This window comes from Dermacentor andersoni, chromosome 6 (genome assembly GCF_023375885.2).
Source record: "Dermacentor andersoni chromosome 6, qqDerAnde1_hic_scaffold, whole genome shotgun sequence".
In the NCBI taxonomy this organism is placed as follows: Eukaryota; Metazoa; Arthropoda; class Arachnida; order Ixodida; family Ixodidae; genus Dermacentor; species Dermacentor andersoni.
The window spans coordinates 44,523,871-44,542,448 of record NC_092819.1 but is presented as its reverse complement, the minus strand read 5'-3'; the positions used below and the strand labels follow the sequence as shown (position 1 = coordinate 44,542,448).

General features: G+C 44.0%; 1 protein-coding gene across 3 annotated transcripts; it reads right to left on the bottom strand.

Moving 5' to 3' along the window:
• Window positions 1–678: 678 nt before the first annotated feature.
• On the bottom strand, window positions 679–12,665 carry REPTOR-BP (REPTOR-binding partner). Of its 3 annotated transcripts, XM_055066210.2 has the most exons (4): window positions 11,405–11,527; window positions 11,272–11,340; window positions 5,463–5,732; window positions 679–2,822 (listed from the first exon to the last, which is right to left on the bottom strand). In XM_055066210.2, exons 3-4 carry the CDS (start codon window positions 5,598–5,600, stop codon window positions 2,718–2,720), a joined length of 243 nt encoding a protein of 80 aa, XP_054922185.1. In that variant the 5' UTR covers window positions 5,601–5,732; window positions 11,272–11,340; window positions 11,405–11,527; the 3' UTR covers window positions 679–2,717. The 3 variants fall into 3 exon arrangements, with proteins under 3 accessions (XP_054922185.1, XP_050026730.1, XP_054922186.1); XM_050170773.3 differs by lacking the exons at window positions 11,272–11,340; window positions 11,405–11,527 and adding an exon at window positions 12,535–12,665; XM_055066211.2 differs by lacking the exon at window positions 11,272–11,340.
• Window positions 12,666–18,578: the final 5,913 nt, after the last annotated feature.

The following is an 18,578-nucleotide window of genomic DNA, read 5'->3' as shown; positions in this document are numbered from 1 at the left end:
CATTGTCTGTAATAAAATATTAAATCACGACATAAAACCTGCACGTCAGCTCATAAATGTCTCTAATGCAAATTCACTTACTTAAATACGATACTCAATGGCTTTCTTGAATTTCTTAAATTTGGTTTACCCCATTCTTAGGCCATTTGGTATATGCAACTGGATATGTCCTACTCAACCTAAGGGGTATAGAATCCTTAAAATATGTTTACATATGTGTCGCACTTTCTATGCATACTCTCAAATCGCCATTCTTTCCTCGACAAGCATTGTACATTGCCTTTGTCCTCGCAACATTGCTGCATCAACATCTCACATTGTGCATCCATCTTATTAGGTGCTTGCATTTTTCCATTGCTTGCGAATGATGCAATGCATAGGCAGAAATTTTGCATGTTTACACGTTGCACCGCATGAAAATAATTTTATGCATCACATTTAGGTAGTCGCATAGGATTTGAGACTTCATTAAGCTTCATTTCACGTCATTCCAACAAGTGCATTCTATATGCACAATTTTTTTTTTCCACAGTATTCACAGGACAACCAGCAAGAGCCATGTTATGTCAATCCTGCTAGCAGAGATGGAAACCAATAGCATTATCAGGACCTGCAAGTGTCAGACTGCAATATCACACATGGCCTAATACAAGAGTTAAAAGTAAAAAATGGAGAGAGTTGGTATCAATCAAGCTTTTAATCCAGCATATCTTTCCATTCATACAACAGCAGCAACAGGAGCCAAATAACAATGACATCGCACTGGAAGTGTTTGAAATTTCACATGCCAATAGTTGCTTCTTGCAGAACAGATTAATCTTTGGCTTAAAAAAGGAAAAAAATAATAATAGTTTCTTGACAACTGTCTAACACAGAAAAGTACAAACAGCAAAGCATAACCTGCTACACTGGTAGGCATGATGCAAATAGCTGTGTGGTCAAGAACAGTTCTGTATCTGTCACAAACAATGATAAACTGCACAATGAAGTCAAACAGCCGGGGCAAAAAAAAAGAGTAAGCAGAGCTATCCAGCCTGTTTGCTGGTACTGCTTGGTTGACCAGATAAAGTTAGATGCATAACTTTAAAACTCCTCAAGCAAATAATTTCTACAGCCTTAAAAACTCAACATAGTTAAAGATCATTAGTAGTAACATATCACAGCTTCTCTTTACAGAACCATCACCAATGAGCAAAGCAAGAAAGAAATGCCTGCTGCAACCAAACATAATAGAGGAACGTTATTGTACCTTGAATACAACAAGCAACTTTCAACGCAACACAAAAGTGCATGATGCACATGATTCTTGTGAACGCACAAGAACGGCAATGCTGCAAGAAGAGCCACAACAGATGTCTCAATCACACATTGTGCATCGTGTGATCTTATTCACAATTCATTTATAACAGAAACAAGCACTGTCATACGTAGCCAAGCATGTGACTGCAGCATGAAAAGGAGTTCTACATAATCACATAAGGCGCACCCATCCCTGGTTCCAATTGTTTCTGGGGGACTGCAAAATGTCACAACGAGGCAAACAATGCCCCTGTCTCACAGCAATGGCAAAAACAAATATTGCATTCATAAAGTGCTATGTGTATAATCTGTAACAACAGTAAATATGATTCCATAACAATCAGTACTGCTTTCCTGAAAAAAAAAAAAATATTGCTATGCAAGTTTAAGTTTGCTTTTCTCACAAAAATATGTACTGCTGGGCCAGAATGAAATGCAAAGTAGAAAAAAACGATGTGGAGCATGACTCTGCATTGGAGGAATTAGACAAAAGTGTTACGATTTTATTTTTTTCCTACTTGCGTATGATTGCAGCTCAACATCACAAATAAATAAGCTTCAAAATCTGGAACAACCACACCAGATACATTGCACTGCATATGTGGTGCGATATATGTTATCCGTCACGAACAGATTTCATCAAAAGAAACCAAAGCCGCTGCACCTACGACTGCAGCTAACTCTGGGACGTTCAGTTGGCTTCTTGTTGCATCCCTATTTTTTAAAAGTTCTGAAGAGGTGTCTGAACCCTTGTCCTAATTTTCCAGGAATCAAGAACTCTACAGGTACAATGCGATGCAGCGGTTGCAACACTGATGTTTCTAGTGGCTAAGTTTCTTCACAAGCCTTCCTTGTAATTTTACATCATGACACTTTCGTGCTGTAATGCACATAATGGACAAAAATTTTTTATCAACCACGTTATATATTCCCAACTGGCCAAACTAGGGCACTGTTTTAATCACAGTTTCTACTGGAATGGCTCTCCAGCAAATTGCTTTGGTAATGAACAAAGATGTTGAAAAAAAAAAAGCAAAGCAATAAAACAAAGAATGTTGCATCGCACTCCATATAAGCAGCATAAATGTTTTGAATGGGTTGGTATAATTTCATACTAAAGTGCACGAAGGACACTGCGAGGAGATAACAGCTCAACACAACAAAGCCAGAATGGTGCCGTCATACCAACAGCATGAAAGATGTTGGAGATAGCACCCGCTTTCTTTCCTTCCTTCTCGTGTGTCCTTTGTGCCAGTCAGTATGAAACTCTAGGTGAACAAACGATGTCAGTAACACATATCAAAGGACAGTAACGACCTGGAGCTCATCACTGTCTGAACATGCTCACTGTGCTGCTGCATTTCGCTCAAATCAACCAACACCGTCATGCGAGTAAGTTGCCACGAGGCTCCGCTGCATCATTCTTGTGGGATTTGCTGCTCATTCTCGTGTTCTCTCTCTAGGATTTCGAGCACAGCCTGGGGAATGTTGCCTTGGTCCATCTCTTTGAAGTACTGTTGGTACTGAAACACAAGGAACGAAAATACCATTTTTTACACAGCTAGCTGTCATTCTAGCAAGAAACACTGCAAGGATATGCTACATGTGCTTACCCCAGACATTTACCACCTAAATATGTACACTTCCTATAAGACTTAAGCTGAACAATGAAGGCACGCATATGGCAGCCGAACTTTAACGAACACAGGCTGCAAGGAGCAGAAATTGAATGCATTGGATGAAAAATGCATCAAGCAAGCACCCAATCACAAATGTCCAGCGCCCTCCTCAAGGAAGCAAAGAAGCACTTATGGTGTGTTGTGTTCAGTTTAAGTACAACATTTACCGCATGCTTGTGCGTAAAAGTAACTGAGCTCTTCTTCCCCCTCCGATTCTGGCCTCTATTTTTGCATTAGCCAGCAAAGATGTTGCCGTCCTTTCTACTTGGGATGCCCTTTAGGTGTATGCCTACATCGTAAACAAGAAATAACATAGCTGTTTTGTCAAGTGACGTGCAACTGCAGTTCGCAACATGATGAAAAGTCTATTACTTTAGCATGCAAATGTACATTAAATGTTACAGTTACGTATATTTACTTCACAACAGGAGAGGAACGTAGCATTTTATGTGCACTTAGCAAAGCTAAGGTATAAAGGGCCACTAAAAGAGAATTTCAGTGCCACAATTAAATAATTAACTGTGATAGCTGCTACTTCACTCGTCTTTTTCTATGACTTGTCCTCATGGCACTTACTTTGTCACTACAGCCATCCTGTTGCTATGGTAGCTTTAACCACAGCTCAAAACGAGGTGGAAAACCAGCTTTTATCATTCATGGTGGCGCTTTTAATTCATTGTAGTATAGCTACATCATTTACAAGATGGACGCCTATGTTCAAAAATGCTTTTGAGTCCCATTCCCCTGGAGTTACCCTGGATCAAGAAAAAGGCAACAGTTGATATTCTAGTTCACATCAAGGAAAGAACATGGAGCTCGGCAGGCCACGTAACACGTAGGGCAGATAACCGGTGGACCATTAGGGTTACAGAATGAGCAACAAGGAAAAAAAAATTAATTTATGGGGTTGTACGTGCCAATACCACTTTCTGATTATGAGGCACGCCGTAGTGGGGGAGTCCGGAAATTTCGACCACCTGGGGTTCTTTAACGTGCACCTAAATCTAAGTACACGGGTGTTTTCGCATTTCGCCACCATCAAAATGCGGCCACCGTGGCCGGGATTCGATCACGCGACCTCGTGCTCAGCAGCCTAACACCATAGCCACTGAGGGTAACAAGGGAAGGGAAGTGCAGTTGAGGATGAGAGAAAATTAGGTGGGCTGATGAAATTAGGAAATTTGGAGGTGCAAGTTGGAATCAACTCGTGCAAGACAGGGGCAACTGGAGATCGCTGGGAGAGGCCTTCGTCCTGCAGTGGACAAAAAAAAAAAAGAAGCTGATGATGACCCTGGAGTTGCAAGCTGCGGCACTTTTGTGCACACATTTACTACGGTGATATTGCTCACAACAACAAACATAGAACCAAGCAGTGATATTGGGTTAAAATAAATATGCCCACACTAGAATTCTCTTATCACTACTGTTGGTGCACCATGGTCGTCAAAAGTGCTGAAGAGACATCATGACAAACTGCACACTGTTATTCGAAGCAGCTACAAGGTTTGTGCAACATAGCCACAAGATATGCGGAGCAGAAAGAATCTAACAGCCAACCACTGTAGACACACAATAATTCGTCATACATTGAATCCTTTTGCTTCACAAAACCATCATGTGCAATTGCCCAATGGGCAACAGGAACATATCAACAAGTGCCTTTTGTTGCAGCAAGAGCATGTACCGACTGTTAAATTGCGTAGACATGGAAATTGGAGAAACCAATTGCACTTGGTCAAGATATAATTTGCAATGGTTATTTTTCTGACCCATTCTGTTGATTTTTTTGCTAGTGGCAACATAAATTTAAGCTTTGCTTTCCTCACATGCATGTCGCACCATGTCACTGAAGTACAAAGGTTCACGATGTCAAAATAATTATTTGCACAAGCTTTATAGTAATCAACATGAATACTTTTAATTAAGGAATTGGAGCAAGTATCCCCATTAACGTAGATCTTCTACACAGCTGTCCCTATCAGCTTGTGAGCTTGGAACACAGAAACTATGAACAGAATGACAATGAAAAGCTGGGCTGGCATAATGTGACGATTCTAATCCTTTACCTGTTTCATCAGAGGTCCAAATGGTGCTCCACCAACATTATCAGCAGGATAGGCCAGTCACGGGCGATGAATGATAAGAAAGGAATAGACTCAATTGAAAAACGTCGTCACATTATACCAACCCTGCTTGCAGAGGTATGCCACATGTCTGCGTTATGCCCATGTTGGTGCTGTCTCTATATTGACGACAGCCCATGCCAAAAGCGTACACCTAGGCATAAAAATGGGCAAAGAAGCAATTTTGCACGTGCTTATTACAACAGCAAGGATGATGGTGTTTGTAAGAGGGCACACTTCAAGGGGGCCAGATCACAAAATTTCAACATTCCAAGGGGCATTCTTGTCATGGGCGACAAGAACGGATCTCAAGAAGAGCCACTGCAATACATGGTGCCACCAGGAAGCCTGCAGCACTCACCAAATCGAGCTCGTGGCGCAGCACCAGCACGGCCTTCTCCCGGTCGGCCACCAATTCCTCGAGGTACTGGTAACGCAGCTTCTTACGTGCTCGGCACTCACGTGCACTTTGTCGGCTGCGCTCCAGCTTGGCTCGCATATCACCCCTCTTGCTCCCACTGCTGCCACTGCCGCTGCTGCGCCCTCCTCCGCCAGTCGCCGAAGTGCCAACAGAGCTGCCCGAGCTGCGCCGACCCCGTCTTCCGCCGTGGCCCTCCTCCTCTACACTCTCCTGCATTTGACGGACACAGCATGGATGAGCAAATGGTCAACTAAATGGAGTAGTAGTAGAGGGCACCAGAGAAATATAAAAGGTGATGAGATTAGGAAATGCGTGGTCATAGGGTAAATTCATTCATTCATGGTAAGGGTGGCTGGAGATCTCTGGGAGAAGCTCTGTCCTGGAGATTTTTTAATTAAGCTGCCGTTTTAAGAGTCAATGATGAAAGGCAAACATAAAAGACACATTTTCAAAATATGTTATGGGTGGCAATACGAACTGTGGCATGGACAGTGGCCATGTTGTATCCCATTCCCAGCCAACCAGACAACCCACACAAGCCAACTCCAGCATGTGGCTTCAGCCAACACTCATGTGATTCAGCTCTTGCGATTCAATTAATTTAATGATGTGATTTTGCATCCTGGAAGTAGGCATTTTCAGTTTCCAAATGTGTGGCCATGTTTCTGCGAAGCCCTCGGCAGCATATGCTGTACTTCTGCAGCACAGAGTAATATTAGTGTGTAACGCATGCCTGGTTCTGCACGGTGACAACATGCGGCAGCTACAATGATACAGGAGGAAGGTCTTTAAATTGAAGAGGTGACAAGATGCATTACACAAGCATAAACAAACACCCACTACTCACAGAATGGGGGCGTAAAAAGGAAGAATACAACAGCAAAGGTGCAAGAAAAAAGGGCAGCAAATGTGGTTTCACTGACACTGAACAACCTTATGCTGTCAAAAAAAATTAAATTATGGGGTTTTACGTGCCAAAACCACTTTCTGATTATGAGGCGCGCCGTAGTAGAGGACTCCGGAAATTTCGACCACCTGGGGTTCTTTAACGTGCACCTAAATCTAAGTACGCGGGTGTTTTCGCATTTCGCCCCCATCGAAATGCGGCCGCCGTGGCCGGGATTCAATCCCGCGACCTCGTGCTCAGCAACCTTATGCTGTCAAGAACAATAGGCACCTGTCTGAGAATGCCACAGCTGCAGGGGTATGGTTAGGGGAGTAGGGGCAGAGGGGCGCACCAAGCATGTGCCCCCTTTCTCCAGTCAAGTGGGTGACCCCCCCAAAAAAAATTCCTGGCTATGCCACTGCACAGCCGAGCCTTGACTAAATGTTTATCATCAGCACATCTCTCTGCTCTATTTTTTATATGTTCTGAGACTTTTTCATGTCACTGACAATCACTATTCTTTAGTGTAGCAGGACAGGAGATCCAAACACACTATGCATTGACAAAGAAAAATCTGCTCGCTTTCTTCCATATAACTATAGAAGTGGGTGGCCTGTTAGCTCAAAAACAACAAGTCACTTTGATATGGGCATGTGAATGAAGCCTCTCCCCAGCAAACCACAAATATTCATTGGACATACCACAAAAGACCAAATATCCAAAGTATTTAACGACATCTAGTTCACATCTATAATATGCTCCACTACTGCATGGCAGTCAAGGGTCGTACGAAGGACGCCGAACATCCTTGTGATTTGGACATCTCTTGCACAACCAAAGCTTCTGTGCATTGTCTGTACATTGTGCGTTGTGACTAGATGAACGCACCATCACGCAGAAATACAAGCAAATTGTCTCTAATGCCTAACAATGAGATCCTGGGAAAGGGAAAATCGCCCTGCTGTCTGTTCCAGAACTGTAGCTGGACATTTACTTTGTCTTTTCCCATCATGTACATGTCCGAGATCCTACGAGAGGGAGAATGTGTTCCTGAATTGCGAAATATCCATCTGTTCATGTTGAAATGATTCAAGTTGAAGTATTAAAGCTCAGAATTTCACTTATGACCCCACTTACTTTTTTGTAACGTGTTTATCGTGCGTCAAAAGCCAAAACTTTCAGTTTCGGTTATGTCATTTTTTTTCTCATACATAAATGCTTTCTTTTTATCTATTAGTACACTGTTAAAAAATGTAATCTTTAACTTGCCAACATATTTGGATAGATTATAAAGAAAAGCACACTTCAACTCGCAATATCAATATCTTTGACTTGACATGGCCACCGATATCAAATCAGCATGGCCCTTGACGTAAGCGCAGGGTAATTTACCAAATGCAAGCAACATGAAGTGTGCTGCATTGGTGTGCCTTTTTCACTTTTGTTCGGTTGACCATGGCCCAAGTACTATATACTAGGCAGAACTGTACAGCTGCTTACTGAAATTTAGAGCTGTGCTTCCGACTACTATTTGTGGTACGTTTGTTCGCCTTGCGGAAAACTTATAGAAATGTCCTGAGGGCAACATTTTGGTAGTTCAGTTTCAGACATGTTTGTATGGCTTGGTTTCTAGCGTACCTCTTCAAGTGTCAAGAGATATTTCTCATTTGCAATGCTTATCCCGAAGTCTCTAGCAGCATTATGTTTTTGGCACTTTAGTGGTGTGAGAAGCTGCCTAAGCAAGTTGCTTATCAAGATTAATATTCCATCAAAGGATTCTGTACGTGTGGGTTTTCTTTTAGTACATATTTTTAAAGACAGCTAGAAAGTACTGGCTTTCTATCTTTAAACTCATGGCCCCAGATGCAGGTGCTGGCATGCAGGTCATTTTGGTGCTTCATTAGTACGATATTACCTCCTACTAATCAGTTTTAATCTTTTAAATGTAACTGTGCCATTGTGACTGCTGGTCATTTTCTGAGTTTTAACACCCTTTTCTCATTACTTCTGCTTTAGTCAAGTTGAATTTTTTGAAGTTCTTTATGTTTTTTTTTTTAGATCCATGTTTAACCTGTTTGTACACAGCCAGAACTTGCAATGAACATTTTCATACATGTGCCTGGCTGTTTGCCAACAATTTTTGCAATAAAGCTTTATCAAGTGTATATATAGTAAGTAACGTTGATATGACATTGAGTCTCACTTGTGTGCTTTACCCAGTGCTTACTGAACTCACTTTTTCACATAGACATTGCAGTATTTGTAATAATTCACAAGGTTCAAAATACAGATCTACGACTTCGTCAGCCCAATTTTCACATTTTGATCAGTGCTAGGACTACATATAAAAGTTGACAGTCACTTTAGCATATGCTAAAAAGGATGAAGGCAAAAAGGATGAAGCCTGAGCGCTCACAAGACATTCGTTAAATTACTTGCCATCCTCATTTAAATGCATTTCCTATTACTTGTTTTCTCCCACCGAAGGTCGGGGGTTCGAGTGCGTTAATTTACTTGACCTCAATGAACTGTGCCTTGACTAACTTTACCCTAATTAAAACCATCGGTTGGACCTCCACCAAAGGTCTAGGGTACGAGTGCTCTTATTAACCATATCTTAATTAACATGTCTTCATTAACTTCATCCTAATTAACACCACATGTGGGTTCGGCTCCCACCAAAGGTCGATGGCATGTGTGTTAATGACATCTTAATTAACTGTACCTTAATTAACATCGCCCTAATTAACACAATATGTTGTGGGTTCGAATGACTTAACTATCATAATAACCTTCACCTTAATTAAAGCCAAAGGTAGTGGGTTCGATTCTCTACCTTCACCATGGCAATTGGAATCGAAATTGGAGATATGGCTGGTTCGTCCATATCTCCATGTTGAGTCATGGGTTCAAGTGCCTTAACTTTGCCTTAATTAACACCAAAGGTCGCCGCGTGTTCGACTCCTAACAACGGTCGAAGGTCTGGCTCACACCAAAGGTCATAGGTGCCACTCTCGACCTTTACGATGTCAATTGGAATCCTACTTGGAGATATGGCTGGTTCGCCCATATCCCACAAAATGTCGTAGGTTAGTGTGTCCTAATAACTATATCTTAACGAACTGTGCCTTAATTTGCTCTACCCTATTTAACACCAAAGGTCGAAGGTTCGAGCCCCAATTTTGATGCCATCAAATTTTAGTGTCATAATGTCGAACATCAGGTTTTTCAGTGCATGAGCCATTCAAGTACTTCGCCCTAATAAGAAAGATACCTCAGGAGTGTTGCAATCTAAATTTTGACATTTACATGTTTACATGTTAACAAAACATTTGAAACAAGGTCACCAGTTACTTGACGAAAATGGTGCTAACTGTGGCATTAGTGTGCCTCAGCAGATGTACCACTGAGGACAAATTAAATGCGAACAGCGGAGCGTGTGGCCAAGGCATAACGAACAGTATAGTGCGTGTCCTCGGCCAGTGGTTGTGCACGTGCGTGGGCATGTGGTTCTTGCGCAGAGTGTAGCGCTGCTCGCCATGCTACCATAAACATCCCCCATATTTCGTCTGAAAGTTGTTTCCTCATCTCTCCATGGCAGTGCCATTCCCATCTGGCAGTACACTGTTGTGGTGGCTTGCACCATCGCTGCATCTGTGGCATGATATAGCTGGCATGCACCCAGTTTCATAATGTCTGTTGCTTTGCTTTTGTTACCACAATCAAAGCTGCCAGTGTCCAAGTGTAATTTGAATAGCACCAAAAATGTATTGTGCTGGAGGAGCAACAGTGCTAGCCACCTTAACAGTAATCGCAGATGGGAATGGCACTGCAATGGCGCATCGAGAATACAAGCTTCAAACAAAATACAGGTGACACAATAGCACTAGGACAAGCAGCCCTGCATTCCGCGTCAAAACCACATGCGCGTGCATGTGTACAACGATTGCTGGCCGACGCTGCACACTTTGTGCTCAGTTATGCTTCGGCCGCATGCTATGCTGTTTGCATTTCATTTGTACTCCATAGTACATCTGCTGTGGCACTTGCAGGTATGCAGCTCATTACAGCGTGAACAGGTGAGATCCATTAGATGTTCTATGAACCTACTGTATCCCTAAAAGAAACATCTATAAGAGGTCACTTATGTCCAGCTGCGACATCCTTTCAATATTACAGCAACATAATCTGGATGGGACTTATATTACCCATAGTACGCATTTGTAATGTTGTTTGGAGAAACATAGATATCTCTAGGATGTGTGCAATGTCTAAAATATGATGTTCTCTGGACATCTATGGGACACAGATGCTTCACTGGGTCTATACTTCCGTTATTGAAATACTGCTTGAGTACATATTGCAAATATATGTCATGTCTACATAAGTGTTCCGTATGTCAGGATAAAGAAACGTCAACAAAGCCTGGAATCGTAGCAAATATTATAAGCACAATTCTAAAGCATACGTAAAAGCAAGGTCAAAAGCGTATTGTGCTATGGTATGACCAATCGCAACACGACGATGAAGCTGGGTCAACAAAAGCCGACCTACTGCACTTCCCGAACTGTCCAACGCAGCCGAGCCGCACACGGCGTCACGCGCAATATGACGCAGATGCGCGGCGGCACGTCAGCAGCTACTTTCGCTACTCCAGTATCACCGGCTGCACAACCGACTGGTATACAGAGGCCGGCGATCGAGCAGTGAATACTATGGAGGTGCCGTTGTCGGCGAGCCGACGACCCACCGGAGTGGCTTCGGCGAAATGCGTCGCAGTACGAAACCCGCCACACAAAAACAAGCACCAACTTCTCGGGGCCCTCAGTGCGCCGCGCCGCTGTATACGACGGCTATACGTACGTGCTTCACTTGTTTCAGTGTCGGATCTCTTTCGTTCGAGGATGTTGCTCTGTGAGCCGTCTGTGCGTCCTAAAGATAGCGGTAGTAGTGAAATTCTGATCACATCAGCGGTGTGCGTCGCGCATGAACTTACGTGCCGCTGACCGCAACCGTCGCACGGAGTGGTGGTAGAGAAGGTAGAGAGAGCGAGAAGGTGCTCGCCCCTAGGGACAGTGAGACACCGATTGCTCCGACGCCGGGTCCGTCTTGTCACCAGATTCTGAAGCGCTTTTTAGCCGCTTCGTGCGATGGGACGCTCAGTGAGATGCCGAGTATTCCAGCTACACGATACACGAAACGCCGTTATTCTAAACAGCTGGGGAGGCGTCAGCCGTGACAGGAAGTGCCTTTAGCGATAGCAAACCGCTGTCACGAGCGTTATCTAATGATTAAAAGTAGCATACACAGGGAAAATAATAAATGTTCACTTCGACACAAAGTGATGGCGATAAGAACGTTGTCCCGTAGAGCTTGTATGCGTGCGCGGTCGCTTCACACTCCGGTAGCAAATAGCACAGCACGGGATGTTCACGGCGCCACTGCAACCGGATCGACCGGATGCAGTGGCCTGATGAAAAGTACCTAGGAGCTAGGGAAACGAAGGAGCCAGACTCAGTAGAGAAAACAAGGTCTTTGAATGGATTGCATAAGGATGGATGATTGACACCGACCAAAGGTATCCTTATGTAACAGCAGTCGCTGCAAAACAAACTGCCTAACGTTAGCAGCGATGTATACGTGCGCTCAACAAATGTAACACGACATGACCAAGAACACAGATTTAGGGACGCGCGTTCATCTGTTCTCTATGCACACACCACATACATACCAGATGAACGCAGGGCACACTAGACCTGAAATGTGCCGCACGCGTGGCAGATTGTGAGCGCGAGACATCCAAACCGCGAACGATCATCCAAAATGGCAGCGCGAGCACGTCACGACATGCATTGCAAGGAGATCCGCCATTCTGCTAAGGCAACATGACAACATTCTTTGACAGCGACTGGACAGAAGAAATGTGCATTAATTTCACCACTTGAGTGACTCGCGAGGGGAAAGTGACTGCGCGACAGTATTAAGTACCTGCAAGCACTCAGTATTACGAGACAGAAAGAAACCGTTCGGGCGAACGACGCTAAGGAACCGAAGGTATACCGTCACTATATGAACAGTTTAGGCATCGAAGTTCTCTTTTGAAGAATTTAAGCTTCATATACTCACCCTTTTAACGTAGTGGACGTCGTATTCGGCCGTTTCCATCTGCATTATCCGAGTGACATATTTAGTAGCAACCGCATTCAAGCAGTCACATCTCTGCAGCCAACGTGTGTCTGTTTACCTCGTCATATGTTTTGGAGGGTTTTAGCCGTTAGTAACGAGCCGAGTTTTCGTACGCAACAACACAACATTCAAGGTCGGCTTAATTCAGCAAATTCCACAGGTACAAATTTCATCTGAACGTTAACCCTTGTTCAAATAACAGTGCAAAAATATGTCTAATTTACCGATTCTTTAGCGCAACTGCATGTACGCGCGGAAAAATTTGCACCTTTAACATTGCGCGCGAATTTTGAACCCGGATTTGAAGCTCGATGGAACTACGAAACGTTGTCACGCGTTCCATGCGTTCCCACAGCTTTGTTTAAATAAGTCAACAGCTTTACCACACCGGTGTACGATCTATGTCTACAGGTTACCGTTTGCTTAATGGAAAACAGCGATCGGGGACGGCCCCGAACTTTAAAAAATGTTTACCATTCTGTTCCTTAGCGTGTAAATGAATAATCACAGTTTCGCCATACGGGCCAAGCAATGAATGCGATATCAACATGTTAGAATATTGCACGAAATGCAAGACTCGTAGTTGCAGTGGCAATATGAAGTAAACGTAAGCTGAGTAAGTAAAAACGAGCTGTTGTGCTAGGGGTCGTCTGTTTGAATCATGCCATCGGACAATTTCATTTATGTTTATTAATTAAAGTCGCCGTCTTTCTTAGCGGCTTTACCACCACATTTCCGTATCGGGCATGTTTCACATTTCTTCTGTGGGCCGATCCGGGAGGTTGCGCAAGCCACGCCAATGAAATTAAATAATTTGGACGTTTGAACTGTTATTGTTTCGCACTTTTAATATTAAAACCTGCGAAGATTTAAGATGAAAGGCATGCGCTGTCGCTGTTTTATTTGATAACATTTCATCGTGGGTTACTATTCTCATAATTCTGAGGAATAATTTTACCAAGCATGCAAGACCTGGTATAAGCAACTTTAGTGATAGAATGGTTTGACAATAAAACCCGCATATACCGCATGTAATATAACAGGGCGTGGCATATAGCACACATATACCTAAATATATGCGGAACCTCACGGCGGCGACGACGGCAAAAAAATTCGCTTAGAGTGCCCATATATCGCAATAAAGAATCCCAGTGCCACTCATTCTAGGCCACCCCACATGTACATATTTTTTTAAAGGTAAGTGTAGAAGTCGCAAGACCTCTCAGTTATCTAACTTGACACATTTTACCGAAGTGGTTCGTTATGAGAAAGGAAAAGTTTTCGCTATCTTCTGCAGCTATTCTGCATTTAAAAGTATACTCTCTCTCTCTCTCTCTCAAAATCAGTCGCTCTATGTCTTTTACTGTTCTTCCTTACTCCGTGCAGCGACGAGCATCTGATAACACCTGGGGTGTGACATTCTATCGCCCCCCTCCCCTCCTCCCCCCGAAATATTCTGATGAATCCGCACCGCCCCTCGCCCACCACCCCATCCGTCTTCAAATAACGGAAAATTTCAGGGGGAGGGCTCTTAGAGTGGAGAGGCATTATGGAGACACGAATGAAATTGAAAGTTTCAATGTGAAAGCAAGTCAGGGTCCAGTGGCGGTCGCAAATGGGTGGAGGAAGGGCCATGGAGCTCTCCTCCCCCGATTTGTTCGCATGCCGTTTGTATAACTGTACCGCGTACGATTGCCGAAACTTGTGGTTTTTCCCTCATTCTCTCGATGCTTACAGAAACTAGTATATCTCTGGGTATATCCATGACCGCAGTGATTTCATCAAGGTTTTGAAAAACGGTCGGATTGACTCGCACCCAACCAGTTGTGAATGCAAACTACACCCATTTCTCAGTGGCAACACTTCCGATTGTTTTTGGCTCTGATGCTGAGTAAATATACGAAAAAAAAAATAATGCCATAATCAGTGGCGTAGCCAGAAATGTCGTACCGGGGGGGGGGGGGGCTCACGTTACAGCTCGGCCTCCTCCTTACAGAATTTGTCGAGGGATCAAATACATGAATAATAACTGCATTGCAATTACCAAAGATGCTGCAAACGAATTTTTGAAAGCTACGCACTGTCAAGACAAGTAAAACATGTATTTTTTTCATGAAAGAATATCCTCATATATCCCCAAAGTTGTGCCCGAAATAACTGATATCAATGCTTCCATAAAATTTTGTTTCCTTAATAAGTAAAGAAAATATCATACGAGCTTTAGAACTATATCAATTAGAAACCAGTAAAGCAGTGCATGCTGTTGATATGAAAAATGTAAAGGCCGTGAAATGAAGAAGTTGAGGACAAATATTTTAATGAAGCTATGTCATGCAAGAAACTTGTTTACATTTTTGTACATATACAACGGTCAATGACGCTGTCCTTCGTTTCAATGTATTGCGCAGGAGGAGCTGTCACCGGTCGTGTATTGTGAGTAATTGCACCGAAATTACAGTCGCAACAGAGAGCACATATAAAGAGCAGGAGCAAGATAATCGAGGGCGAGCCAAATGAAAGTGAGCCGATGCGAATATATGACAACTGCGGCACTTTATTTTGAAAGTGGTCTCCATGAGTATTGAGGCATTTGTCCCACTGACGAACGAGTCGCGTGATTCCCATCTCAGAAAGTTGCTGCTTCAAAAAGTCTGCAACTCACCCCTTCACGTTATCGTCCGACATGAATCTGGTTCCCCTGAGCTGTTCTTTTTTCAATTGCCCCAAATTGTGGAAGTCGCAAAGCGACAGGTTTCCCATTTGAACTTTGCCACTTTTGTGTTAACCACATCAACGACTTGGGGACGGGCATTGTCGTGGAGCAAGATGAACCCATTTGTCAATTTTCCACGTTGTTTGTTCTTGATTGCGACACGCAGCCAATCCGGCGTTTCACAATATCGGAAACGATTGATAGCCTTTCCAAGTTTAGCAAATTTGATCAGTAATGGCCCCTGGCGATCGAAGAAAAGAAGTCAACACCTTTCCGGCGGAAATGACGGCCTTTGCTTTCTTTGGGGGTGGTGAATTCGAATGTTTCCACTGTAAGCATTGCCGTCGTGCTTCAGGCTCGTAATAGTGGCACCATGGGCCCTATAACGTAAAACTATTCCAATATGTTTTTATTCCAATCTTCTGACGTCAAACTTGCGTAACCGCCGACGGAAGCATCGGGCGGTCACCCGCAGGATTGTCTGGACAGGCCAATCAAACGATCTCCTAGTTCATAGGAGTTCACTTTTGTTTGCTTGAAAAACGAATAACACTGCCTACACTGAGCTGGTTGTCTTATCTAATTGGCTGACAGGAGGCGAGGGGCACACTCAAGTGGAGAGGGATTCGGTGGGGCCGAGCCACTGCACTTAAAATCAATAACCGGATAAATAGGGTGGTGCCGGCGTCTGCGATTGGTCCGATTTCTTTTGCTTAACTTGTGGTTGCTGGTCCAAAATCGCGGCGGCATGCAACGGAAGGTTAAGAATGACGCTAAAACGGATCCTCAGCAAAGAAGAGTTGACAGAAAGAGGTCCTAAACGTGCTGAAAGTGCTCGAAAACGTTACACGGCCACGCAAAAAGTTTTATTATACGCAAATAAACCGATGCTCTCCGGCACGTGCGACTAGCCAGTGCCTAAGAGATCGGCGGCAGCCATCTTTTATTCCTTTCGGAACAGGACAGCGTACGGCTATTCAGAAGAAAAGTCAGTTTTGTTCGGCATATTAATGGATATTTAACGCGTACACGTCACTTTGACGCGGGGAGGTTTTGTGGTTTTGTGACGTCGCGTGACAGGCAAGTGAAGTGGGTGCAGCCCCAAAACTTTTGACCAACAGCCGAGGGCCAACGGAGAAAAGGCGTCGAATCAGAAATAAATATTCTTCTTTTGTTCGGTCAAATCGCGCATAATCAGTGTGTACACCTCATATCAGGTGGGGAGCTATCCTGGTTTTTGTGACGTCGTTTGACAGACAGATGAAGTGGGAGTGGTCCAAAAAAGTTTTTGACCAATCGCGGAGGGCTTATCGCAGAATTGGAATAGAAAATTTTGGAATAGTTTTACGTTATAGCGCCCATGATTCGTCCCCGGTTACAATTGCAGACAAGAAGTCGTCACGCTCGTTGTGATACCGGATCACATGAGTTAAGGCAGTGCCGAACCTCTCGGTGTTCTGGCGGTGGTTCAAAATCTTGTGCATCCATTGCGCACACAAGAGCCGATAATCGATATGTTCATGAATTATGGTGTGAACCGAGCCGTGAGTGCTGTTCACACGCTTTGCCAGTTCGTCGATGCTTATCCTCCGTTCTTGTCTAATCAGCTCATCAACCTCTGCAATTGCGTTGGGGTTGATTGCACGGTTGCTTTGGCCCGGTCTTGGATCGTCCTTGAAACTTTCACGTCCTTCTCTGAACCGTTTGCTCCAACGCTTCACAGTGACCAATGAAATGCAATGTTCAACGTATACGGCAGCCATACGGCGACTAATTTCTTTTTGGGAAACACCTTCAGCTGTCGAAAACCTCACGAAACTACGCTGTTCAACTTTTGGAGCGTCCATTATGTCACGCAACCATGTTCAATCCAGTCTATGAGAGCATTAAATAACATTTATCCTCACACTTGCGTGTCACTTTTCTAAATGAGAGATGCGTGTGTGTGCTACGTGCATGCCTGGCAGATAATGAACCGAACCATTATTACGCGGGGTGGGTTGGCTCACTTTCGTTTGACTCGCTCTCGTGCATTAGAAACGCGAAGATACAATGGAATATACAAATGCGAAGATACAGCTTGATAAAGGGCAAAAAAGCATCACTGGAAACAAAGTTCACTGCACGTCTACACAAAACCTCGCAACAAGATATATTTAAATATGCGCATGTCTCCAATAAATCTATCTCAGAAAACGTCACTGTATATAACGCGTCAAACAAGGCAAATAAATACGTTGGGCAATCACAGATTCACACATCACAGAATCCCCAAGACCCCCCCCTCGCTCTACTCCTCCCGATGTATCGCGCGCGGAGGAAGGCGGCGTGCTTCTTCCCCACTTTTCGCCCTTGCGCAAAGACTGAGCTATCATCGTCGGCTCACCTATGTCACCCCCCCTCTCCCTCGCACTCGCAGCATGCGACACGTGGTCACGATGTTATCGCCCTCGGACTTTATACGGAACATAAGGGCGACGGCGACGGTAGGAATGTGCCTGGAGTGTCCATATAATTGCTATCGCAATAATATAGTAAGGTTATCCGGCAAATGAAGCGTCCCGTGGCCCTTTACTTTCCGCAAAAGAAGTAACGAAATCGAACTTTCACCATGCGGCAATTCGCTGCGCCGCAACAATGTCTTTTGTTCTTTTTGAAGGGGAAAGAGAACCGAAATGAAAAAAAAATGCTAAGGAAACTATGTTGGCCACAATCTAATGCCTAGTTTGGGCACCTAATGTGGCTATCGAAGGAATATTGAAGAAAACGCAAGGCGCTTGGCCCACAGAGAACCATACGCATACTGCTCGGTGTCCTACACCGGCGAGACAAGAACTTCCGGGGCGTTTGCACTCAAGCGAACGTGTTGCAATCCGTCGTGTCCATGCAATGATAGCGGCGAGCGACGATTGCTTCTTTTACTTGTCTAATAGCCAGAAGGCGCCCAAAACTGCCAGTCAAAAATCCACTCGGCCAGACAAAAACGAACGCGCACCACCGAAGTGCCCCGCGCGATGGTCGGGGCAAAACGAGAAAAACGCATGCGCTCAGGCTGGCTCTGGCAGCCCGCAGGTAGCGAGAACAAGAAAATTGAAGAGGCTCAATGTGTCCTCGCGAATAAAAGTCAAAGTAGAAAAATAAATAAGAACCTAGTTGCCTTTGCTGGCTTTAGTGTCTTGACATGGATGCGTTGGCGTGGGTAAAAAAAAATGTTGATATTCTTTTCAGTCACATGAAGGCACAAATGAACCACCACAACGCTTCGTGGCTT